Below are 26,956 nucleotides of genomic sequence, written 5' to 3'. Positions count from 1 at the left end.
TACCCAAACTTCTCCCTTTCCCAATCCTTGCAAATTATTCTTCCCCTTCTCTCAGAGTGGCTCTCTCCCTCACCTCTCTCAAGCTTTCACTAAATGTTCCATCCAGGCCATTAATGGTCAATGACTTAATCACATTAAGTCACTTAGGTCTCTGTAAAAACTCCACAGGGTTCAGACTGCTTCTGAACAGTGGAATTTTCTGGCATTAACCCCTTGGTTAAGTTGTATCTGAAACTGCCTTGGTTGTTCTTGAACCTGCTTGCTTATTTTCTGTCTCCACTACTGAGATCCGGTCTCTAACAGCAGTGGTTTTGTGCTGTCCGCAGCTGGTTCCCTGGTGGTCACTATGAAATCGGCACCCAGTAGGTGCACAATCATATCTGTTGCACATACATGGGATTCATTTCCCTTGCAGCTCATGACAGTCCACAGAAAACCCTTAGATGTCATTCATTAGCAGGCCTGTGCTCAAACGGTTTGAACCTCTGAGGAAAGTGCTATGGGATTAGTGTCAAGTCACAGATCTCTAAACCACTGCAGACTTCAACAGGATTTCTGAGTCCTTACCAATCCGTTCCAGGAAGTCCACATTCGCTAATCATGCCGGTTATTTAAGAATGAATGGTCAATTGGTTCAAACCAGTTTTGTGAGGCGTCTAGCATTGTTTAGAGAGCGATTCGCTTTAAAAATGCACATTTAAATCACTTTTCTTCACTCTGGGTGCATGGTTAAAAGCAGGCACCTAGTAGACGAGCTCTCCAAGCACTAAGCAGGTGAGTGTGACCCGCAGGTCCCCGCGGGGGGGGGGGGGAAGAGGGAGACACCCCCCCCCCCGCCCGCCCCACTCGTCCACACCGCCGGGGCGGGCGCATGGAGGGCGGGTGCAGCCTCGCCATCCAGCACCCAGGCGCCTCCCAAGGGGCCTCCCCCCACCCCCCGCAGACCCCGCCTCACCCATAGGAGGTCAGCAGTGTCTTGTTGACCAGCACGATGAGGAAGGAGCAGACCCCGTAGAAGAGCGCCGACAGCAGCTTGGGCACCCGGGAGGGCAGCCGCGCCGCGTCGGGCTCGGTGCCCTGGGTCTCGCCCTCGGCCGTCATGTCCTCCCCCGGCCCCGCTGCCCGGGCCGGCCGAGCGCTGGCCTGGCCCGCGGTGCCCCGTACAGCTCGGTCCCCGCCTCCCGGTCGGGCCGAGGAGAGGGCGCGGCAGGAAGAGGAAGAGCCCGAGCCCCAGCGTGAACCCCAGATCCCGGCCCGCCCCTCGCTGGCGCCCCGAAGTCTCCCAAGTGCCAGGGCCCCTCTGCAAGTGGGCTGGGGAACAGTTCCCGACGGCTCTTCAGGGAAGGAAAACTTTTAGGAAGTTTAGGGAGTGTGTGTGTGTGTTTTCTTTTTTTGGAACTTGTAGTTAACATTCACACTTGAGATGTTCTGACAAACACAGACACCCCAATAAACCACTTACCAAAGCAGTGTTCCCAGAATCCTCACCTCCCTCTGTGAACCCTTGGAAATGAATTCTCCCAACTCGTAGCTCTCTATCTCCCATAGAATGTCCTGTAAACGGGGAGCTGCTCCAGAGCTTCAGATAAATGGAGGCAGACTATCCAGGCTCTCTCCCCACTCGGTGGATGGTTTTGTGGGACTTAGCCTTGCGGTCATGTTTTGAGTAGTCTCAGTTTGTTCCTTCGCTCATCAGTTGATTGGCAGATTTGGGGTTGTCGGTGTGAGAGCTATTCTGAAAATGGCTCTCATGAATATTGGTGGGCAAATGTTTTTGTCTGCAAATACTTTGGGTGTCAGTAGGCGTGGAAGAGTCTCAGCATCCTCCAGTAGGGTGGTTTGTGGCAGTTCTGTCCTCATTTCAGAGCCTGTTCCCTAAAACATAGCAATGAACTGCATATAGTAGGCAAGTCAATACCCCACATTTTCATCTTCCACTATCTTGGAAATCTGAAATTTAAACCTGTTCAGAAATGCTGCCAGTCAACTGAAGTTGAAACCTAAATACATCAGGACAAATGTTTTCCTAAATGTTTCTTGGTTGTTCCAAACAACCAAGAGAGGGAAAGACACGTTTTCCACACTGAAACTGAACTTTTGAAACCAGCCAGCACCAGAAAGGCCAAGAGTCCAAATTACTCACACAAAACCAAAGTCCTTGGCAGTGTGGCTCAAGTGGTAGAGCACCCACTGTGATCAAGCAAGCTGATTGAGAACATTAGGTCCTGAGTCCAAACTCTGGTGAGGGGGAGTAAGGAGGATGTGAAGGGAAGAACAAAAGGAGAGGGGGAGAGGAGGGGAGATAAATCCATTTAAAATAGAAAATGAATTCATATTGCAAGTTCAGTCAAGAATCTGAGTCATTTTAGCTAATTTCCTCCAAGATATTTATTATTGTTTCTAGTCACTCTTCAAATAAGCTGTAAAAGGGTACTTTTAAAGCCATTTTTATTGACTTTTATACATGAGGTCCTAAGCACTTCCCAGACACACCCCCTTCCCCCCCTATAATTTTTAGTGATGGCTTGCTTTGTTCCCATTTACCAAATCCCCATTTTTCACCTTGCCCTTTTTTGTGTGTGTGTGCTTTAAGTCAGGGTCAGTACTGTCCCTTGAGCTTTTTATGCTCAAAGCTAATGCTTGACCACTTGAATCACAGCTCTACTGGCTTTTTTGGCAGTTTACTCACACTTTCTTGCACAGAGTTGGCTTCAAACAATGATCCTCAGATCTCTACCCCCTGAATAGATAGGATTGCAAGGCGAGTCCTGGATGCTTTGCCATTTTTTACTGTTTAAATCACAACGCACACTAAAGAGATGCTTGGATATTTTTTGCACAATGAAAGTTAGGATGACCTCTGCCAATACAAGTACTCAGAGAAAACAGATGGAAAAGAAAACCAATTCATTAGGCTCTTAGCAAAGTAAACAGGCTCTCAGTGGATTCTTGGTGGAATGACTCCAGAGTTAAGATATGCAAAGTGAAATGAAATTCTAGTCCCTTATTACCCTAGTTTAAAGTCTGAGATAGAGCATCTACCTATTCTAACACTATGGTGATGAACCACATACGGAAGTTAAGTATAATTTAAAAGACCATAATTTTAAAGGGACAGCAATTCCCAGAAATGAGATGGTAGTAAGATGTATCAAAGTAGGGCTGATGTTAGAATGTAGTGGGTCATATTTCTTATCTTATTTGGGGGGAGGACTGAGGAGTTCCTGGGGTTTTAACTCAGGACTTCATTCTTGTTAGGTAGGCATTCTGCCACCACATTCCCAGCTCTTTCTGCTTTTTTTTCCCCCCAGTCCTAGAGCTTGAACTCAGAGCCTGAGCACTGTCCTTGACCTTTCTTAAGGCTAGTGCTCTACCTCTTAAGCCACAGCACCACTTTTCTGTGTATGTGGTACCAAAGAATCGAACCCAGGGCTATGTGCAAGCTAGGAAAGCACTCTACCACTAAGCTACACTCCTGGCCCACTTTTACCACTTTTAGAATCAGATCTCATCTTTTGCCCAAGCTAACCTATCAGATTGTGAGCCTTTTATTTAAGTTTCTCCAATAGCTAAGTTGACGGTGTGCACCACTGTGTGTGTCAGCTTTTTATTGCTGCTCATGAAGTGCCAGCCTGCAACCATAATCCTCTCCATCCAGCCTTCTGAGAACCTAGGATTATAAGCCAGAGCCACAGCCAGTTTATTTTTTAACTATTTTAGATGTGGTTATGATACTTTTGTAGGAAAATACTTTTGTAGGAAAAAACTTTAAGAATGACCACATACTTTAAGCTTTAAATTAAAATAAATTTTTATTCAAAGCATCTTTCAAAAGTACAGCATATTTATTCATATGCTGCTAACTCTTGCCAAACTACAACTTTGCCATATGAAGCATAAAACACTTCCAAAATTTGAATGTAAACCACATTTTTAAAACAAAAAGCAGTCTGAACACACCTCAAATTTTAGATGCCAATATATTTTGTCCAAATATATACCTTATATCAAAAATGAACCTTTAAAAATGTATCCATAGTGAACAGTTATCATTCCTTTGTTATAATTATACAAATTTTAAAAAATGTTTCTGAAAAACTAGTGTGGTTGACAAAACTTGACTGGAAACAAACAAAAAACCTTTCCTTTTGGAAGGTCTTAAATGTTATCATCTGGTAAATATACTTGTGTTTTCAAATTTTGTATTGCCCTTTCTTCCTTAAGTAACTTATCAGATTTTAAACTTCCCAAAACTGATGAATGTTGCTTTTTAGTTCAGGTATACTTAAGAGGAAAAATTCTTAAGTAAATGTTGGAACCTAAACTGAGAAAATCAGATGCTATGTTCCCTCTAACCACATTTTTAAGTGCTCCAAGTTAAAATTCTATATACCAGATTACAAACAAAATTCTTAGACTATTACAATAAAAATTTTCTTCTTACAAAAAAATCCCTAAATATTTGTAATTTACTGTACAGAGGAATTACATTTTTAAAGTATGTCCTCATCATACACATTATTTGCAACTCTTATTTTCAGTTTCATACTTTTGCTTCTTTCAAGACAATTACATACCTCTTTTCCCATGGCTATTCATTTTAAACTACCTGTATACTGCAAAACATTGGGATGTTTGGATAAAGAAGCCTACATTCTAGATAATGTGTGAACTACATTTGTAGGATACCACCTAAACTCAAAAGTAAAAAAGGCTCTGAAGAACCCATCTTTCTGTCTACTCCTCTGTGGTTTACTCTATGCAATCTCTAAGTTACCATGCTATGCATGTAATTTAATTCAGCTTACAACTAAAGCTGAATTAACAGTTTTATGCCTACATTGGGAGGTCAACTGCTCAGATTTTTTCTTTTTAATATAAAGTGGTGTTTAATAATTTCATTCATTTGGAAAACAAGATTTAAAACCACCACACAAGTCAATACACTTGCAGTTCAAACTATTCCAGATGCCTACATATTTGAGTAACTAATCTTCTGCTGTGCTTAACTGACAGCTAAACTTAGTGAACACAAAATAGTTTGGCATGTTATTCTGAAGTAAAGCAAGAAGGTGGCTTTATGCACCGAAAATATAAATATGGAGGCTTCCATCTGCTAAAAACTCTAAACAAGCAGTACAAATAAAATTTAGTGTTTACTAACAGAAGAGCTAAAACATTTTACTACTCAACAACCCTGTAGAAGTCCCTTTCATTAATACAAACACAAGTGCCAAATCTCATTACAGGGCCCCATAGTAGATGTAATTGGTATAGATATGTACACCAATTACCATATTACCTAGACTTTGCAAGATTAATCACTCAATTTCAGCAAATGAGAAATGTGAAATGTGCAAAAATTCCCAAGTTAACATGTAAAGGGTGACAAGTGCTTTTCAAACTTTATAGTGAATTATAAAGCCCCAGAAAGATAGAGTAAGACTGATTTTACTCCACTTTTGAAGATTCTGAACTGTGGTGCAGCTTACCCAAATCCTCAACTGTCTACTGTCAGGATCAAGTCCATGGCTTACAGCATCTTCCCATCTCTCCAGCTTATTGGGCATGCTATTCTTGCAAACTTAAAACATTTATCTTATACACCCATCTTATACTTTTTTTTTTTGCCTGCATCAAGGTTTATATAGTATCGTTACACATACACTGTTAAAAAAAGACCTTACAAATAATCTACCTCAACCTTCTTTGGCTATTTGTACCATTCCTTTTGTTTTGTTTTTCTTCACACAAATGTCTTATTCAGAAAGTGCCTCCTGTGAGAACTGCTTCCAATGAATGCATTAAACTTGCAAAATCTAGCTTCCCACAATATGTAGTTTTCTACCCTGTACTGTGCAGTCCATATTTACAAAATATTTTAAACTTTACATCAAATCCATTTCCATAGAAAAAAAAAGTGCAATTCTCTCTCACCCCATATTCTGGAGCAATGACATTCTTCATAAATTTCTACAGAATAGCAGCCTAAGACAAGCAAATAAGGTGCTTAGCTTATGCCCAAGGATCTACTTTGTAAGTACGCTGGGCAGTACTTTTGTACAGTGCAGTCTGTGTGCAGCCTACTGGCGGAGTGGCGCCCCAGTCAGATTGGCAAGCTCAATGAGTGCCAGGGCACCATGCAGGCGTTCCCGCTGCTCTTGGAGCCGACGCTGGGCACCGCTCTTCTCATCTTCCTCCTCATCAGACTGAAGGTATTCCAGGGGGTCCTGCTGCTCCTGATCAGCCTTCTGAACCAGCTTGGCTTTTAAGGTGGGGGCACGCTGCTCTCTCATTTCCCAATACCTGTGTGAAAGGTGGACACATGGATTATTTGCAATACATCTAATTCCCAAATACTGACTTCTTTTTCTTTTTTTTTCCAAATGAAGTTCCTTAATACAGCATAGCTTTTCTGTGCTTCTATCTAGTTCTAGTGATTTCACATGTACCATCAACATGCCCATTTACAAAATTCAAAACTCAGCCTCAAAGGAGTGAAGACTTCTGTTCAGGCTCCTTTAACTAAATGCATAAGCAGTTTCCAATCTCATACTCGATTCTAATCATGTGTTTTTGCCATTAAACTGGGGCTGGGGATGGTCATCAGTATTGGAGTGCTTGCCTAACTTATGCAAGGCGCTAGGTTCAAGCTCCAGCACTGCAAAAGAAATGAACCAAAGGAAAAGAAATGGAAGGAAGGGGAAATGAAAAGGGAAGGTAAAAGGGAGGGGAAGAAGGAAGGGGGAGGAAGGAACTATGTAAGGTATTAAAATCACAATATATGGGACATATAAAAATGTCCATATAGTCTTATATATAAATGCTTGCAATTGCTTTATTTGTAGTAGCGTAAAAACCAATGTCTGTCCAAAATTGAGAAGCATCCACAAATTGATTACTCTCCAACAATAAAAGGAATGAATCTTAAATCAATAAAAGGGATGAAATTTAAAATAATGAGGCTGAATGAAAGAAGCCAAACAAGCTACATGTTCAACTATATTTACATAAAATTTTAGAAAAAGTCCAGCAGTGGTGCTTCATGGCTGTCATATTAGCTATGTGGTCAGTGAGAGCATGATTGTAGTCGTAGACCAACCTGGGTAGAAAAGTCTGACAAACTCCATTGCAATGGAAGAAGCTGAGTATGGTAAGGTGTGACTGTCATTGAGATATGGTGGGAAGCAAAAGACAGTAGGATCTCAGTCCAGGTGCATGCCCTGGCAGGAAGTGAAATCCTATTTCAAATATAGGAAGGTATAGCTCAACACCAAAGTCCCTTCCAAGCTAGTACAGCATCCTGAACTTGGTCCTGAGTGAAGAAACAGCCTGTGAAGCTGTGCAGAAGCATGACAAGGTACTAAGTTCTTAATCCTTAAGAGAAAAAATGTTTATATTGACCCCTTCAGAGCCAAATGGCATGCAAATTCATGATGAATTCGATACTTTTTTCAATCAGTCAGGGAAACCCTTGAAAAAGCTTATTAAGAAAACCTGTGTTTAGGGTACTCAAACTAATGATACTATAATTTCCTATCACATAGAATCTAATGCCACTCAACAACTTCACAGGAAATAAAGGACTTTCCAGGATTTTTACAAAATATGCAAGAAAGCAACATGAAACGAGAGAAACCTCAGTTTCTACCACAGCCACAAAGCAGACAGGAATCTTATAAGGAAAGCACAGGGAAAGTGCTTACTTTGCCAGCCACTCAGCAGCAGCCTTGTTGTCCACTGCCTGGTGCTTGCTCAGTGTGTCCGTGGGCTCCTCTCTCTTCAGCCTGGCATAAGGGTGTTTTGGACAGTGGCGGTTTGCATGGGTGAATCTGCTCAGGCAACCTTTAGGAGATAAAAGGAAACACTTACTAAAACAAGCCTCTAATGGTCTTATCAATGTTAATAAAAGGGACAAGAAATTTGTTCTAACACAACTTGATCATCACCAGCAAATATAAATGATAAATGTGTTCATCAAAAAGAGACACCTCAAAAGATGAAAAAAACTCTTAAGTGTGAAAATATTCCTCTCAGCTTTGTTGGTAAGGAGCATAATCAAAAACATGCTACATAGTCAGTAACTAATATTTGCTTAAGCAAATTAAGTTGAATGAGGAAGTCTGTACAGCTCCTGTACAGTACAGGAAAGAACAAAGTAGAGGGATAACCTACAGTGGGAGAAAAGTTTTGCTGTCTATTCCTTAACCAAGATTAATATCCAGACTACATAACAAACTAATAACGTTATCAAAAGTAACCAGGCCAAACAATGGACAAATGACCTGAATCAAGTTTTCAAAAGCACAAAACATCAGGGAAATACAAAAGGACAATAAGATTCCATGTCACCCATCCAAAGAGTAATTATTAAAAAAAAAAAAATCTTGGTCGTGGAAGAACCTTTAATAGGAATGTAAATTAGTATAACACCTATGAAAAATAGTACTCAGGTTCCTCAGAAACCAAAAATAGAACTATATCATTCTTAATTAAGTTAACATACAAAATAAGACACCTGCACACCTATTTGCTGTGGCATTGTTCACAACAACCAAGATAAGGAAGGAGAGCCAGTCTAAATGCCAGTCAGCAGATGAATGGATAAAGAGAATATGGTATATACACAATGGAGTGTTACTTAGTCATTAAGACCAAAGTTACATCATTTGCAGAAAACTCAAAGACGTCGTGTTAAGTAAGCTAGACACAAAGACATGTATTAAATATTCTCTAAATAAAAACTAGATGTCAAAAAATAATTTGTAGACATTTTTAACATTTATAACAATAATAAAATACTATAAAGTAACCGACTATACTGAATTTCATAAATAAAAATATAGAAAAACATCTATGAATTATGATAAAAAAGATTAATATGCTTATTTCAATTGAGTAGTTGAAAAGTTTAACCAGACACAATAGCTTCTGCCTATAGTTCCAGCTACTCAGGAGGCAGAAACTGTAGATAGTAGTTCTAGGTCAGCTTGAACAAAAAGTAGCAAGATCACATACAACAGATCAACCAGGAGTGCTGGTTCACACTATAATCCCAGCCATGAAGATGGTGAAATTTAGAGGGCTGTAGTCCCCCAGGGGTGGGTAGGGAGGGAGATCAGAAAGACTCTACCTGAAAAATAATTAAAAAGCTAGGGTATGTCTTACGTGGTGAAGCACCTGCCAAGTAAGCATCAGACTTAAGAGTTCAAACTCCGGTAATCCCCACCTGCCCCCTTCCAAGTCAAAAACTTTTAAAAAAAGCAATGTAAAAGACTACTCTGAAGGCTATATTTCTTTGATAAGATTGTTTTCCTTCTCCCTGAAATTAAATATAGCATTTTGAATTTTCTTTTAGGGATTTCATCTAAAAAAATAATTTACTTAGAAATCAAGACACTTCCAAGATATTAAGCATGGATTACAATTAGCTAGGAAGAAAATGTGGGTAGGCCAGGGTCCACCAGATGGGAGGCTACCCGTGGTGCCCCCCTCAGCACTCGGGGGGAAAGGTGGAAGGCTTCTACGATGTATAAAAGGTTAACAAAATTTTCCTTCCCTGAAAAAAAAATCTAAGTAAAACACATTTTACCTATGAACTCACTACTTTTCCAGAAACTTATCTATAAGTACATACCATTTTCTGAACAAACAAAAGGCTTCTCTCCAGTATGAAGACGCTGATGCGTTTTGAGCTGTCCACTCTGAACAAAGGCTTTTCCACAGTCTGGATAGTCACACAGATAGGGTCTTTCACCTAGGGAGACAGTGTTATATTATACCTGAGACAATAAAGCAACACATCACTATATAATAAAACACATCACTGCACACAGAGGGACAAGTGGGAAGGCCCATGGCATCACGTGGGTGGTATCAAGAAGGTCTCTTGTAGGGAACGAACCATTATCTTTAGGCCATGGACTGCTGAGAACCAGGCTAGGTACTTAAAAGTTTTCATTTTTATCTTTCCTATATTGTTTATTCCCCCTAATTTAAATCCTGAACTCTTGCTAATTCTTTACATTGTATTCCACTCTTGTTTTCCTGTTCTGTTTCCTCTAGTATGGCCTCCAATACAACCTACCCTCAAGAGACCCTCCCACAGCCTCCTAGCTGGTTTCTAGACTCTTCCTTGCAAAGCACTTCCATAGTAGCTGGCATGTAGCTCTTTTCATCATACCGTCTACCCCCTCACCCCAGATCACCCCAAACTCTACTCCATTCCTTGGACAATTACAAATTACATATTGGCTTTTAAATGTCACATACCATTTTAGCATATGGGGTCAGAATTTACCTTTACCTCCACCACTACAGACATCCTAGCCAGGAGGCTATTCCCCATCTTGATGGTTTTTGTTTCTATTTGTGTTTTGTTTAGCTTTGACTTAGTAGCGGACTAATTAGATTTTTAAGCAAACCCATCAAAATTGGGCTAGGAGCATAGCCTAGAGGTAGAGAGCTCGCTTAACATGTACAAAGCTCTGGGTTCAATTCCTCAGAACCATACACATGGAAAAAGCTGGAAGTGGCACTGTGGCTCAAATGTTAAGAGCGTTAATCTTGAACAAAATGTGTCCAAGTACAATGCCTAGGCCCTGAGCTCTAGCTCCAAGACTGGCAACTACCACCCCCAAAACACAAACAAAAAACAGAAAAAAAACAAGTCATCAAAATTAAATTACTTCACAATAATTTTAATAATAGTATCTAAAGTTAATAATGGTAATCGAATGTAATAGTTTAAATAATAATATATGATATAGTTGGTCAGCTTAGTTTGTAATGATTCAAAATTCTAACTTTACCTGTTTTTAGGGATTTAACTAAGTATATGTGTGTAAACAACAAAAGAAAGAAGCCAGTAAGAACCAGAAAGCTTGTGTGTGATGGCTCATGCCAGTAAACCTAGCTACTAGGGAGGCAGAAACAAGAGTATCAAGGGTTCAAGGTCACCCCTAAACAAAGTAACAAGATCCTGTCTCAAAGCCAGGGCTAAGGGCATAGTTCAAGTGTAGAGTAATGGTTTCCCTAGCACAAGGCCTCTAAATTATTAGAATTATTAGTTCAAACCCCTAAAATGCAAAGTGAGAAAAAGAGGGGAGGGGTAGACAGACTGAGAGGTAAAAGCCCAAGCCCATGTTCTAGACCAGTACTGTCCAACAAAAATAAACTGTAGTATGTCTCATTAAAAAAAGTATGAGGAAAAGGGTAGGTTCATTTTAGTGTGATTTTCATACATAATAATTACTATTATTGTTGGTCTTATTTACTCTTTTTCACACGAAGTACATTTCACACTTAGACTAGACTTCTACATTTCAAGTGCTAAGAATCACACTTAGCTAAGAATCACACATATGGGCAGTATAGCTCTGGACTTAAGGAGCTGATACATTGCAAGGCAGTGGTAATGCATGTTTTGGTACTTACATCTCATGTGTAAATTACTAGCGGAAGACGGCCCTGGTGGCCTACATCTCTAATCTTAGCTACACAGGAGTCTGAGATATGGGGATCACGATTCAAAGCCAGCCTAGGTGGAAAAAGTCCATGAGATTCTTATCTCTAATAAACCACCAGAAAACTGGATAAACCACCAAAAACTGGAGCTGGCACTGTGCTCAAAGTGGTAGAGCACCGTAGCCTTGAGCAAAAGACTCAAGGATAGTGCCCAGACTCTGAGTTCAAGCCCCATGACCAACAATACACATACATGCACAAACAGGCTAACTTTATGAAGAGAAGAAAACAGTCCTCTATAAATTAAGTTTGGGTTCAATGTTACATGGAATAATTTCTACATACAAATCAAGATGTATGATAATTTTGGGACAGCAACTTAAAATACATTTAATTCTGGATAATCACAGTTCAGCATAAATTTAATGGTGAGGTCTAAGGGAACATTGAGCACTCTTAATATTCTATTAATAATTAATAGTTACTCTGGAAAATATAGATTTATCTCCAACTGCTCAGTGAAGAAGAGCAAGAATTGGCAGATAAGACTAAAGCAATACAGAGAAAAAAGTCTTTACTAGCTAGTCAATGAAACATTAATAACCAGAATATAAACAGCTAGAAAAGTTGCACAATGAAAAAAAAATGTAAGGGCAAGTGAGTTGAACACTTTTTGTAAGAAGAAATATAAATGGCTACTAAATACATAAGTGTTCAACATTCTTAGCCATGAAGAAAATACAAATTGAAACTACACTAAGATTCCATATCATTCCACCATTAGGACAATCAATAAGAAAACATAAATAAATGATGGCAAGGATAGAGGAAGGGCCTTATACACTATTGGTGTGAATGTGAACCTAATACAACCACTGTGAAAAATCAGTATGGAGGTTAAAACTCATGACTCTATGCCACTCTTGGGAATATATCCAAAAAACAGTAACTCAATTTATGCTATTGTAGCTCTACCTACCTATCTATCTATCTATCTATCTATCTATCTATCTATCTATCTATCTATTTATCTATCTATCTATCTATTTATCTATCCCCAGTATAATTACCAAAAGCCATTTGAGTTAGAATATGGTAAAGTAGGTGAAATTTGTTCAAAGTGTACTACGTGCACATCTGAAAGTATCACCAAACAAAACCTCATACTACACTTTATGCTAATTCAAAAATAAAGTGTTAAAAATTTAATGATTGCTGTTTTCCTATTTGGCCTACAAATGAATTTTATTAAGTCCCCTTTAGAGTATTAGCAAGTAAAATTCAGGTAGGAGGAGAGTAGAACTCATTTTACAATCATATGACTGTGATCTCTAGCTTAATTACCACAATAACTTTAGAGGTCACATGGAATAAGTATTCCAAAAAATACTACCATAACAAAAAGCAACTGACTACACACTGCTTGTTTTTAAAACTTCAAAAACAATAGTGAACAAAACCTAAAGGTACTACACTTACCTGTATGAGTCCTTTTGTGAGCCTGGAGTGATTTCTCCCTTGGAAATACCCTATTACAGATGTTACAGCGGATCCTGCTGGATGAATGTTCTCCTTCATTTATTAAATCCCGTACTGTATCTGCTCGGGGTCTACCACGCCGGATTCCATCCTGTTAACAATTTTTATAAACCTTAATATAATACTAATAGTCACAAAAGCAATGTATTATAAAAGATAAAAAGTCTTTCTTGAGGGACATTAGCAAAAGTGAGAGGCATGTAGCTCCATCACCCCCCCACCAAAAAAAAAAAATCACAAAAAATTTAGCAAAACTATCCAAATTAGCCCTGTGGCAACTCAGAAAATACTGAATAAGGAGAAAGCTTTGCAGAGTTCTTGCCCAGATTCTCTTTCCCTTCTCCATTGTGTGTCTTCATAACTGCAGCTTACATTCCCATTGTAGGAACCTCAGCCTGCCTTTCAGAGGGGGAACAGAACTTACTCTGATATTAGTGTTTGCCTAAGTTATAACTCTCCCAGAACATAAAACTGATTCTTCAGAGGACGCTCAAAAACCTTGCAAAGCAAATAACCCACTGGATGCCAGAGGCAGTTAGAGTTGAGGCAAAAAGACACATGAAAAGCATGAGAGAAAGTTTCTTTGGAAAATTAAGAGCACTGGCAAGTGCTCAAATATTTAGAAAGCCACACACGTTCATTCCCAGGCCAGACAGGATGCTCAGAAACACCTGCAAAGATTAAAATTTTGCCTCTAGTTGATCGTTAGGCCCAGTACAGCAAAAAAATGAGAGGTAAGGTAAGTGGTGTCCTAGCCCAATAGTAGAGTAGAGTTCAACTTCTGCCACTACCATCATGAAAAAACAACAACAACAAAAGCCATTCTTTGAAGATTTAGAAAATCTCTGCTCCTTTTTTCTTTGGTTGAAAGGTAGAAGAGAGTTTCAGACGTTCAAGGAAATCTCTCAAAATCCTAATGGGCAAAGTGGCCATGGCTTACACCTGTAATCTCAGCTATTCAGGAGTCTGAGATCTGAAGAATGCAGTTTGAAGCCAGCCTAAACAGGAAAGTCTGAGACTCTTGTCTCCTATTAACCACCAGAAAACCAGAAGTGGAGCTGTGGCTCAAAGTGGTAGAGTGATAGCCTTGAACAGAAAAGCTCAGGGACAGCACCTAGACCTGAGTTCAAGCCCTACGACCAAAAAAATCCTAGCTGGACACAAACTAAAGAAACGCACCCTTCTTTGTCTAGCTTCATTGGGAATACTTGGGACAGTTGATTAAATGTTTTGTTTTTGTTTTTTTTTCCTGGTATGTCTCAGTCTGCTTCAATTAATTTCATTATGGTAGAGCATTTGCCCAGCGCATGCAAGGCCCTAGTTTAGTCTCCTGAGAAGAAGAAATACAAAAAGAATACAGACTTAACAATTTAGGAAGGTCACTAAAAAATACAACTCACAAGAAACAATAAAAATAATCTCAGGAGAAAGATTCAGATTTTCAGAATTATAATATACATCATAATACTCAAAATATTACAGAGCATGCAAAGAAAATTTAGAAGTATGGCACATTCACAGGAGAAATTAATTGAAATATACTGAGAAGAAGCAGACACACTGCACTTAACCAGGAAAAGCAATTTAAATCAACTGTCCCAAATATTCCCAATGAAGCCAGACAAAAAATGGGAGGGAGGGGAAGAGAAGAATAATTTCTCATTATACAGAATACTAACAATGAGGCAGAATTTATCAAAAGGAACCACATATTCTGAAATAAAACATTCATTCAGAAGAATCTGCAAGCTTAAAGATAGGTCAGTTGAAATGATCGAGCTTGAAGAGCAAAAAGAAGAATAAAGAAAAATGAAAATAGCTTGTAGAACTTCATCAAGCATGCCAAAACATATATAAAGACAAGAGAGAAAAGGGAAAACAGAATGTTTTAAAGAAATAATGGTTGAAAATATTCCAAACTTGGTAAAATAACGAGTCCAAATATCCAAGAACTTCACTGAACTTGAAAGTAAACACAAGAGATCCACACACTTTGTAATCAAACTGTCAAGATTAAGAATCTTGAAAGCACTAAAAGGGTAGTGACTCATCAGTTTTAAAAGGTACTCATAAGATTAACAGCTGATGTCAAGAGAAACTGTGTAGTACTATGTCACACTTAAGGTCCTAAAAGAAAAAAGAATATATGGTTACGTGGCAGTGGAAAACACCTATAATCCTAGGTATTCAGAACATTGAGATCTGAGAACATCAGTTTGAAGCCAGCTACAGCATGCAAATTCAAAAGATTTATGTCCAATTAACTAGCAAAAAACCAGAAGTGAAGATGTAGCTTAAGTAGCAGAGGTTCTGCCATGAGTAGAAAAAATCTAATAAGAACATAAGGCTCCAAAGGCCACATATCTAAAATATATCAACAGCTCAAAAAATTGAATCACTCCAAAACTAATCTCCAAAGTAACAACCATCCCATTAAAAGATGGGCCAAAGACTTAAAGAGAGTCTTCTCTAAAGAAGAAATAAGAATGGCCTATAGACACATGAAGAAATGCTTGACATTTCTGGCCTTAAAAGAAATGCAAATCAAAACAACTCTAAGATTCTACCTCACTCCAGTTAGAATGGCCATGATCAAGAAATCTAATAACAACAGATGCTGGTGGGGATGTGGCCAGGAGGGATCACTACTACACTGTTAGTGGTAGTGCAAACTCGTTCTTGGTGGTTCCTCAAAAGACTAAACATAGAGCTCCCCTATGACACAGCAATTTCACTACTTGGCATTTACCCAATCGTCCAGAAACAAGGACATACTAAATCCACTAGCACACCGATGTTCATTGCAGCACTATTTACCATAGCAAAGATATGGAACCAACCCAGATGCCCCTCAGTTGATGAATGGATCAACAAGATCTGGTATTTACCCACAATGGAATTCTATGCAGCTGTCAGAAACAATGACATCGCCCCATTTGTAAGGAAAAGGAAAGACTTAGAAAAAAAATCATGTTAAGTGAAGTAAGCCAGACTCAAAGGAACATAGGCTCAATGGTTTCCCTCATTTGTCATACTCAGTAGAAACCTTGGGCTCTCCTAGCAGAGATTTACAATAGAACAAAACCTAGATATGTAAGGCCATATAGTATGACCCTAAATGAAAGGACCTCCAGGATATTAAAACAAAAGCCATATAATGTGTGATTGTTGTCCTTAATGTACTATGTTATCTCTCATCTCTTTTGCTGTCCCTTGGTTATCTCATATTGTTACAGTATTTCACTTGGTTATCTGATATATTGTATATATGTGTTTTTGGTTAGTTGAAGTCAAGATGGGGGGTTGGGGGACCAAGGTATCAATGTATGTGAAGTAATGCACCTTCTATCTGGTGAATATAATGTAACCCTTCTATTAATTATAATAAAAAATATATGAAAAAAAAGTAAGGCTCCAGGCTTGAAGCCCCACAGCTAATACAAAAACCAAAATAAAACCAAAATTAAAAAAAAAAAACCAGCCAACAATATGATTCTCTTCTAAGAAAGAAACAGAATGCAAAATATAGCTAATTGAAAAAATGATTAAAAGCTGGGTGCCAGTGGCTCATACCTGTAAATCCTAGCTACTCAGGAGACTGAGATCAGAGGATCACAGTTCAAAGCCAACCTGGGCAAGAGAGTCCACAAGACTCTTATCTCCAGTAAATTCAGAAAAAAACAGAAGTGGCACTGTGGCTCAAGTGGTACACCACTAGCCTCAAGTACAAAGGCTCAATGGCACAGCCTCGGCCCTGAGTTCAAAAACAAACAAAAACTAAACAAGCAACAACAAAATGAAAAACTCTTGAGTGAGGAACCAGGTGTAGTACTCCTGATAACCTCAACTATTCAAGAGGCTGAGATAGGATTTTTAAAGCAGAATGACTGGCAGTACAGGAATACGAGAAATTATACAGGATCCTAGGTACTCACACACAGTGGCCAAAAGAGGTTACTCAGGAGAAAAACACCAAAGGCTTGGATGCTGTCCCTGACTTTTTTGCTCAAAGCGAGTGCTCTACTACTTGAACCACAGTTCTACTTCCAGCTTCTTTTTTTGGTGCTTAATTGGAAACAAGAGTCTCAAAGTCTAAGAAATGTACTCATTACCTATGAAATAGTAACCACTCTATGCAATATCTAAATAATAAGATACATGCATTAATAAGACATATAAATATTTGAAGAGTCTTACAGACTTTCTTACCTGGGCTGGCTTCAACCTGTAATTCTGCAATCTTAGCCTTCTAATTAGGTATAGACATGAGCTAACAGTGCCAGCTTTTCTAATATTCTTAAAATCATGTTACTGACTATGCATTTCAGAATAGCTGATTTGCTATTGAACATTTTTTAAAAGGTATGATGCAGATGTCAGCGCCTCACAACTGTAATCCTAGCTACTAAGAAAGCCAAGATCTGAGGATTGAGGTTCAGTGCCAGCTGGGGAAGGTAAATCTTTGAGACTCTTATCTCCAATTAATCACCAAAAAGCCTGAAGTAGTGCTGTGGATCAAGTGGTAGAGCACTAGCCTTGAGTAAAAAAGCTTAGTACCAGCACAGGTATAGGTACAGGCACAGAGACAGACAGACAGACAGACAGACACAGACACACAGACACACACACTATGTAATATACAAGAAAATGATAAAAATATAAAATACATATATGAGAAAAAAGCCTGTCCAATAGAAAGACCAAAAAGGTTAACCATATTGTTCTATATCTCACATAACTGTTTGTTTCTCCACAAGCAAAATATGTTTTCCAAAGAAGGAAGTGCTGCAAAATACAATACAACATACTGACCACAAACAGGTAAGGTTTCACTAAATATGCTCTTTTAGCTGAGTCACCTAATGCCCTAAGGAAATGAAGGAGTATCTTTTAACAGTGCATATTAAAACAAGCTATACTACCTAAAAACAACCATTTTTATTTTGTCCTTAACAATAGCAACAAAACTATGTTACTAGGCAGATTTTGATAATTACAGCATAAACTCATAAACCAACTGCAACTATATCTTCTGTAGCCTAAGGAACAAATCTTATCAAGACTGTTGACAGTTCACAAGAAAAAGATATGCCAGCATGACTTCATTACCAAGAAGCACGATTTCATTACCAAAAACTTCAGCATCCTCTAGTGTTTTGGGGATTCTCCCCCCTCCCCCGCCCCCAAGATTAGTATTCTACCACTTGGCTTTCTGGTAGTTAGCTGGAGATAGTCTCATGAACTTTCCTGGCCAGTCTGGCTGTGAACTGCAACCCTCAGACCCTAACCTCCTAAGTAGCTAGGATTACACAGTTGTATGACATAGGTGCCCAGCTCCTTTACTAAGTGTAATTTAAAAAAAAAAAAAAAGAATTTTAGTAACTTCAGGAGGCAATTAGTCATTTTAAAAATGTTTAGTCATGCGATGGCTAAAAAACTTAAGACCTTAACATTTTTATACAGTAAAATTCAAATAAAGGGAATAAACATAACCTAGAAGGTTAAGTAATAAGTCGTAGAGGAAGGTGTTTGTATCTAAATAAGACACTGTAATTGATCCTATTTCTCTTCTCACATTCAGATCTAGGTCCAAACTTTCAATAATTATTTCATAAGTATTCTTTATCAGCTGCTACTAAACAAATTAAAATAACCCCCTTAAAGTCAATTCATATGATATACCTAGGAGCAACATGATGCAGGGATTAAAACAAAGGCTCTGGAAGGTTCCTCAGTTCTACCACCTGCACATCTTAATCTCAAAGACTCTTCTCTACCTTCACCTTCCTCATCAAGTAAGCAAGGTTAAATGAATTTGAAATGTCAGAATACTCAACATGGAGCAGGGCAGTAGTTTGCAGCTAACATTATGAAGTGCTTACTCCATGCCAGGCAGTAAATGGCAGCTACTATGCCACCTGACACAAGGTTTAACAAGACATTAGTCACTTAGCACATACAAATTATTATAACTCAGCTCTGTAGCTGCATGCAGTCTAGATGTCATGATAAGGCAAGGGGACTTTAGATAGATAGTGGCAGTTTGTAAAAGGTGAATAGTATTTGAGAAAGACAACAAAAACATAAGGTAATGAATGCATTCTGAATAGAGGAATAGGGACACAGAGAATGCTAACTTAATGTTAAACTTGATGTCTTCTCTCCCAGAATTTTACCAAACAGAAGGTATGTTAATAAATAATTATACACCAGTCGTGTTACACAATCTTGTGGTGAGGGGCCTGAGTAAGTTGGCAGATGGATATTCTCTCCTAGACAAGGGTGACAGCAACAAAAAAGCAAAAGAAAGCTGAGACAGGACTGCAGGCATAGATGTTAACTCCTCCCCTGGGAGCAATAGAAACAAGACAGTAAGTGAACACAAATGTTCTCAAATCCACAGATGCCTTGACAATCACAGCAATCATAGCACATGCCTCTAAGGGCATACAGATGTCATAGCAGGAGTATGTTACTGGCACTGCCGATATTACAAACCTGTGCATCTTTCCCGGAGGGAGCAACACTTAGCATGACTCACATGATTCAACAATTTCCACAGTACTTTAAACAGGCAAAACAAAGTGAAGAGGTCTGGGACTCCCTCTTAAACCAGCCTACCAATCACATTCCAGACCTTTCTTTCTTAAGGTGAGGAAGCTAAATGAACAATCTTTTGGATCTGTATTTGGCTTGGTTCATTAAGAAAGAAAAAACAAATTAAAACTGATAAACTTATTGGAGTTAAAGGTGTTAAAAGCACCTCCTAGCAAGCCTAAGCCAATTTCAAACCCGTGTATCACACACACAAAAAAGATGAATCAATTTATGAAGGACTATGTGAAAAGGAGAATAAGCATAAATAGCCTTTCATTCTACAAGTGCTTTGTAACATCTGGAAGATTTTACCTTTGAAAGAAATAATGAAAATAAAATTCAAAGCTATGCACTGTGCTAACTTTTTTTTTTTTTTTTTGGTCGGTTATGGGGCTTAAATTCTTGGGCTGGGTGCTGTCCCTGAGCTCTTCAGCTCAAGGGACAGCTCTACCACTTTGAACCACAGTGCCATTTCCTGTGCTAACAACTTTTATAAAAGGATTTTGTGAACTTCTGTGTGAAATGTTTCCAGGCACAAAGAATATACCTGTACATTTTGTCTATGATAACTAAAACTACATTTTTTGGGTAATTCAAATTAAATTCAGTTAAAATAAAGAATATAATCACAAGTACAAAATCTGATAAGTATTTTGCATGTATGCCTTTATGCTTAACAACACAATTTAATGCATTTTTAAAGGGCCAAAACATACGAATCATCCAGCTTCCTAAAAAAAAAAAAAAAAACCTATGGCTCATTCCTGGCCACCTATAGCCAGAAACGGCAACTCTCTCACTAACAGCCAATACTTATGATTCCTACAGCTCTTTCAAATGTTTACTGAGGTGAAGTCTGTCAAAGCAGTCATGTAACTCTATAGTTCTTTAATACCAATGCCACTAGTAACCAAGTGTATCAATTTCCTGAAACCAATCAACACGGAGTTTCAAGGACCTTGTTACTTTAAGACACACGGCCAAACTTACTTCAATTTATACAGTACATATCAATAGACTCACTAGCCCACTAAGTGACTTGTTAGCAGTGAAGATGAACAAAAGCTTACACAGTCACTTAATAAATGAAACATAGTTTATTTTAGACCACTTGCTCATCAAGAGAATACTTATGTAACATCTCTATTCAGCATTTACAGAATGTGAAGTTTTGAAGTCCAATAGTGACCAGACAAACTGGTTTCAGTCCTCCTGGAGGTTTACACGTGGGAAACACGGGTCATATAAGACCCAAGAGATCATTGGGTATCTGAAGGAACAGATATAGATGGATGGATAGATAAGTAGGAAGATAGATTGCTTCCCCCACTAGATAGATAGATAGATAGATAGATAGATAGATAGATAGATAGATAGACAGACAGACAAACGGATGGATGGATGGATGGATGGATGGATGGATTGCCTCCCCCACTGGGAGCTCCTCTGCCTGTACTGGTAACCTTACATGCCCACGAACGATGTTACAAATATGCAAACAGCCCTTGGCACTACCTCCGGGATATGGCCACAGCCATCGGAAAGGCACAGCGTGGGCTGGGGGCCGTGAAAGCGTGACCGACCGTCCTAGTTTGCGGTGCGATCGCGGCAAGGTCACTGTATCAGTTTCTGTACACCGGAGCGGCCTGATCGGCAAAAGCACAGGTGTTTTCACCTGACGGCCACACCCCTCCGGTGCTTGGGAGCGATTCAAGGTTATGGGAAACAAGTGTCGCCCCTCGCCGCCCGCCTTCCGACTGGGCAGTCGGTGTGCGTACGGAATGAAGGGCGAGAGACCCCCCTCCCTCCATTTTCGCTAGTCAAGAGGCCCCAACGCCCCTCCCGGGCTCCTCGACTGTCTCCTCCGCTAGGCAGCTGTAGCCGAAACAGGGCGAACGACACATCCTTCCCTCCCGCACTCTGCGGAACCGCTCAGGGTCTCCAGTCCCCGGGCCGCCCAGTGGCCCACGCCGCGCTCCCGCCCCCTGCACCTGCTAGCCAGGCGCCCCTGGGAAGTCGGCCGCCCGTCTGACGCGCGACGCCTCCCCCCTGCCCCCCACCCCCCCCGCGCGGGGGCCGGTTTTGGCGCGCGACAGTGACGTCAGCGTCCTGTCAGCCGCCGCCCTCGCCGCGGCCAGAACAACCTCGCATTTTAAACTCGGCCCCGCCCTGCCCAGCGCGTCGGCGGGGGCAGCCGGCTGCCGGGCTGCGCCGTTAAACGGGCCCCCGCGGCCCCGCGCCCCATCCACCCGCGCTGCTCACCTTCAAGTGGCCGCTGTCCGGGCTGCTCGCTTCTTCCTCGTCCTCCCCTCCCGAGGCGGCGGCGACCGAGGCAGCGGGCGGAGGCGCGGCCCGGCCCCGCAATCCCGGGTGCTCCGCTACCACCGGCAGGGAGGCCGAGGCCGCGCCCCCGGCGGCCCCGGGGCTGAGCGTCACGTTGTGCGCGTTCTCGCCCCAGCGCCACGGGTACACCATAAAGTCACTGAAGCCGGGGCTGGTGGGGATGAGCGGCGGCGGCGGCTCCGGCTCCCCTCCGCCGCCGCACGCTGGCTTCATCGGGGTCGTCCTGATGACAGACACCAGCACCCGCTTCGGGGAGTCGTGGCAGAAGATGACCGGCGGTGGCGGGTTGTCCCCCATCGGCGCCTCCACGCCCCGTATCATCACCCGGTCCCGATCCGCAGCTCCGGGGGCCTCGGGCTGCACTTCTGGAGTCCCGGTTTATCCCAAGCTCGCTCTCCCGCGCTGCCCTAAATCACCGACTCAGGCCAGCCGGCTCATGCCAGGCGGACGGTTCCCGGAATCTTGCGCAGCGGAACACCGAAGAAGTTGAGGGATGTGGCACTGCCGGCTCCCAGCGGGCAGGGTTGGACCCCCAACCCTGGGTCGAGCCCGCCCTCCGCTCTTTGTACTCCTTAAAGCAGGTTGCAGCGGCGGGAACAGCAGACGGCCGGGCCCTGGCGATGACTGTAAAGCCGGACGTGCGGGACCGGGCACCCGAAAATAACAACCTGCCACGGAGGTCCCAGCTCCGACTTTTCCCGCGTTACATTTCGCGCCTGGGCGGAGCCAATCACGGCGAGGTCCGAGCCCGCTGGCCACAGCGGCGAGTGACAGGTGGAGTGAGCCAATGGGTAGGCCGGGACTGCTCGCTAGCCGAAGGGGGAGGGGCCAAGCCTGCGCGCGGGTCCTCACGGACATGCGATTGGCTGCCTCTTTTCCCCGCCCCCCCGGCCTCGAGAGCCAACTGTGTTCGAAACTACAAGGGAACGCGAGAAGTCTACGCTGGGCCCCGACACACCCGCCTGGAGCCACGCCCCAGCCGGAGACGCCAGCCGGAGGCCCAGAACGGGGCAAGAAAGTTGCTGATTGGAGAAGCTGTGAAGGGGTGGAGCCGGAGGCGGTCGTTGGTCGGTGGCGGCGGCGCGCGCCCCGCTCGGCCCTGCCCGGCCCCGCCCCGTCCGCTGCTGTGGCTGTTGGGCCCAGGTTCCCGCGCGCCGGAATTTAAAGGGCTGGAGCCCGGCCGCCAGCCCCGCCCTCCCATCCGGGACCTCGGCGCCGCGGAGCCTCCGCCAGCTCCTGGTGGCGCGTCCCAGTTTCCTCGTGGAGTTGGTCTCCCCAGCTGATGTACTCTCCGTGAATTAGACCTAGCCAGGGCCACCCTCTAACCGCTTCCCTCCACCGGTCTCAGGGAGCCCTTTGCGGCCATCGCCGTGTTGGGATACAGCTCCGCGTCTGCCACCGGAGACAGGAAGTGGGCTCCAGAGTCTGGGTTGGCGGCTCGCAGCCTGGGGACACAAAGCGGTCCAAAGGAACCGACCTCCATCCCCCCTCTTCCCCGTCCCCCTCCCCCCAACACACACCGCGTTCGGCGTGCTGAGCGAGTGCCCGGCCCGCGCGGTGATCTGGAGAGCCTGAGACGCAAAATCCCAGACCCGGCGCAGCGCACGGCGCAGGACTGAGAATATGCCTAACAGCTCAGCAGTAATCTCACTTGACATGCCCGCCTACCTGCACGGCGCACGGCTCTGCCAAAATGTAGCCACAGTTGTTTAGAAACAAGGAAAACTCGCGTGTTGATACATTCCAAGGCAACATCTTTAAACAAAGGATAAAGCAGGCAATAGTTGATACTTTCATATAAAAAATTATCAAAGGATGCATGTGGATGGGAGTGTTTATGAGTCATCTAGCTAACTACTTTAAACTTCAGTAGCTTCAGAAAAATAAATGGTAAACGCTTACATCCAAGAATGCTTTAGGTTCCTAGGTGCAACTCGGGAAGCTGAGGTCTGAAAATCTCCATTCAAAGCTACCCAGACAGGAAAATCTATGAAACAACGCATAAGGCTCATTGAAACACAAAACTTTACCAACTCGCCGGAATGAAAAAGAACTTTAAGGTTTATGTACATTGCTGAAAGAGGAAAACCATCTGTAGATAAGGATTTGAGATGAGTGTTAATGTTGAGAGAGATGCAAAAATTGCAGGCAAAAGGCCAGACTTTAAAAGCAGTAGCATACATAGGCTTCAAACAGTAATACCTTGGTCACCGATGAACAAATAGGAAAGCTCTCCTGGGTAAATTAAATGCACAACATAAAGGTTAGTAGAGAGCTTCTTAATGGGGCTGTGGGCACACCCTCTTCTGACAGCCCCTCCCCCACCCTCAGAAACCATCTATAACTCCATGCTCTGTGATAATAGGCCTGGGTTTTTGGTTGAGGCCACGTACCTTCAGAACTTACTTGCCTCTGACAGTCATGCACTTCAGATCATGAAGAATATTCTCTTTTATCTGAATAGTTATTTGGAACCATGGTTGAGCTTTGGCTCATGTATCTTAGTTACTGACACTAAGTACATCCTTCCAGATGCTTTACTATTACTACTTCTGTGCTTCTGTCTTTGCTGAAACCATCTGTGCTAACAACCCATTGTAAGGAATACATCCCAAGAGTAAGGAAATAGAGGAGAAACCTCACAATTTTGTACAGGTGTTTCCTAAGAGCATCTTATTGGAGAAAGTTCTGTTTCCTGAGTAATAATGATGTACTCATGAGAGGGGATTGAAGGTGGGGCTGGGGTGGGAAGGGCCCACTGAGAAGTAGCATCCAAGAGAAAAATCAGCTCTGGTAGCTGAGAGCCATCCAGTGGTTTCTGTCCTCAGGTTAATAAACTAATCTGAGTTGTATTCATTTCCTAATTGTATAACTGTAACCCCTCTGTACATGACCTTTACAATTTCTTAAAAAAGTGAATATCATTGCTTCACAGAGACATCCAACATAGAACATTGAAGCAGATGAAGCACTGTTGTAAGATGAGGCCTGATGGATTGGAGTTCATAGAAGACTAAGATTCCATCTGAAACCCACAGATTAAATCTATGTGCTGGAGAATTCCAGGTAGAAGGAACGAATAGGGAATTTGTGCCCTGACTGCTTTAGTTACACATGGTGGGTGCCCTCAAGAACCGTCTTCATTGACTCTTGATCTGAGTCCCATCTCCATGTCAGGTGTCCCCTCACCAAGCTTTCCTTCCTGTTGGGGTGATGCTCCTGAGAGCAGTGTTGAGCTCTATGATCCTCTGAGCAGAGCTTGGAGCTCTGTCCACAGGACACAAGGAGAACACATCAGACTAATTTCTATCTGTGCATTCTTTGCCTTTACATACAAAATCTTTGTATTTGGATCTTAGCTATGGAGATGAAGGTAGGCTGTCCACCCAAGTCGGCTTGGTATTGACATCATAATGCACAACGACTGTGACTATTTTCTGAGCAGCACCAGCAGGGGATGAAATCTAGATTTTTTTTTTACAAAAGGCTAAATATATATTTCCATATATTCCACATATATATTTCCATGCCATACAGTTTTTTGCTATATACTATACATATATTATTACACCCTGAGAGATTGCACTCAAGTCAGGCCTTAGGTTAAAATTCTTTTTTTTTTTCGTTTTCCAACTTGATTCTGCATAAAGAATTTGTATGAACAAATGGGCTATAGAATCAAACAGTGACATAAATTCCAGTAGGTCCCTTCTAAGAGATAGTGCATAATAATCATGACCATTCCTAATATATTTATAATCATCATATTCATGATAATTCCATATATAGTAGACCTTATGTTGCCTATCATAGTCTTTTTTTTCCTTATTTTTGTTATCTTTAGGTAGCTGTACAATTTATCCATTTATTACTGTAGTACATCTTGATCATTGTCACCTCATGCATCATTCTTTTGTAATCTTAAAACTTCTGTGCCTTGGCATGGAAGTGTTCAGGGAAAAATGCCCACAGTCAAATGCCCACAGTGGCTATGAGAGAGTACATGTTTGTTCCTTTCCAGACATATAGCCAGCACTGATCACAATCCTGAAGCATAATAAATCCTTAATACAGGCTTACAAAGAGAATGAACACATGGATGAATAAATACCAACTCTAAGTTAAAATTCTTTAACCAGCACTATAAGGTGAGAATACAGAGAAGCTACATCTTGAGAGTTCAAATCTTGGAGACTTTATTGAAAAGCCAGAAACTACATGGTGGATTCCTGTCTCAAAGGACAGCAGCCAAAAAATACACTTACCATAGTTAGAAAACAGGCTAGAGAGAAAAGAAAGAGCAAAAATGATACCAACAAGATACTTGAGCTGTAGTGGGATGCCACAGTGACCAGAGAATAGCCAGGTGACAAGAGACTTGACAGGAACATGGAGACATATGGCACGGTGTCCGTACCCCTGAGCTGGTCCAGGCCTAAATAGGATCAGGTCACAGGGGCAGGGTCACAGGAAACTCCATCCCCGGGAATTGGACTGACAGGTTCATTAACATTATCAGCCAAGTGCCTGCCCCTGTCTCTAGGGATTCAGGCAGCCCCATCACCTGCTCCCCCACCATGAAGACAAGATGTCAGACCTCACCTCAACCATGTGACCAAGATAGTACCAGCCAGACCTGAGCTCCTTCTTTCACCAGTTTGTATAAGAATTTGCAGGCTAGCCAAGAGGAGATGGGACATTCCGTGGAAGCTGCTGGGAGACCCTGCTGCTACTGCTGACTGCTGCTGCTGCCACTGCCCATCGCTTCTGGATAAAGTTCAAGGTCAGCCTGACATCATCTAGAGGGAATTCACATCATTGTCCTGACCACCTGAACCATGGCAAAAGTGGATAGAACTCCCACCTCACTCCATTACCTCCACTGCTTGCTGGTGGAAAGCAGCTTTGGATCTGCTGAAACTAAGACTTTGGGGAGCCATAGCTTTGAATATCTAATCTGGGAGAGGCTGGTCATGTTGTAATGGGGATAGACAGAGAAGGGGGCATGAAA

At 41.9% G+C, this 26,956-nt stretch overlaps 2 protein-coding genes across 2 annotated transcripts in view; both read right to left on the bottom strand.

The window, feature by feature from the left end:
• Window positions 1–1,149, bottom strand: part of Slc35d2 (solute carrier family 35 member D2) — a 57,686-nt gene extending 56,537 nt beyond the window's left edge. Inside the window, exon 1 of the mRNA XM_090329048.1 lies at window positions 956–1,149. Within this exon, the coding sequence (XP_090185174.1) occupies window positions 956–1,101 (146 nt within the window). The 5' untranslated portion in view covers window positions 1,102–1,149. The remainder of the gene's footprint in view (window positions 1–955) is intronic.
• A 2,712-nt stretch (window positions 1,150–3,861) lies between these two features.
• Window positions 3,862–22,760, bottom strand: Znf367 (zinc finger protein 367). Its single transcript, XM_090329489.1, has 5 exons — window positions 21,865–22,760; window positions 12,946–13,096; window positions 9,638–9,757; window positions 7,707–7,845; window positions 3,862–6,306 (listed from the first exon to the last, which is right to left on the bottom strand). Exons 1-5 carry the CDS (start codon window positions 22,264–22,266, stop codon window positions 6,084–6,086), a joined length of 1,035 nt encoding a protein of 344 aa, XP_090185615.1. The 5' UTR covers window positions 22,267–22,760; the 3' UTR covers window positions 3,862–6,083.
• Window positions 22,761–26,956: the final 4,196 nt, after the last annotated feature.

Source organism: Megascapheus bottae, chromosome 3 (assembly GCF_031878675.1).
Source record: "Megascapheus bottae isolate mThoBot1 chromosome 3, mThoBot2.hap1, whole genome shotgun sequence".
NCBI classification, from domain to species: Eukaryota; Metazoa; Chordata; class Mammalia; order Rodentia; family Geomyidae; genus Megascapheus; species Megascapheus bottae.
This window is presented reverse-complemented; position numbering and strand designations above follow the sequence as displayed.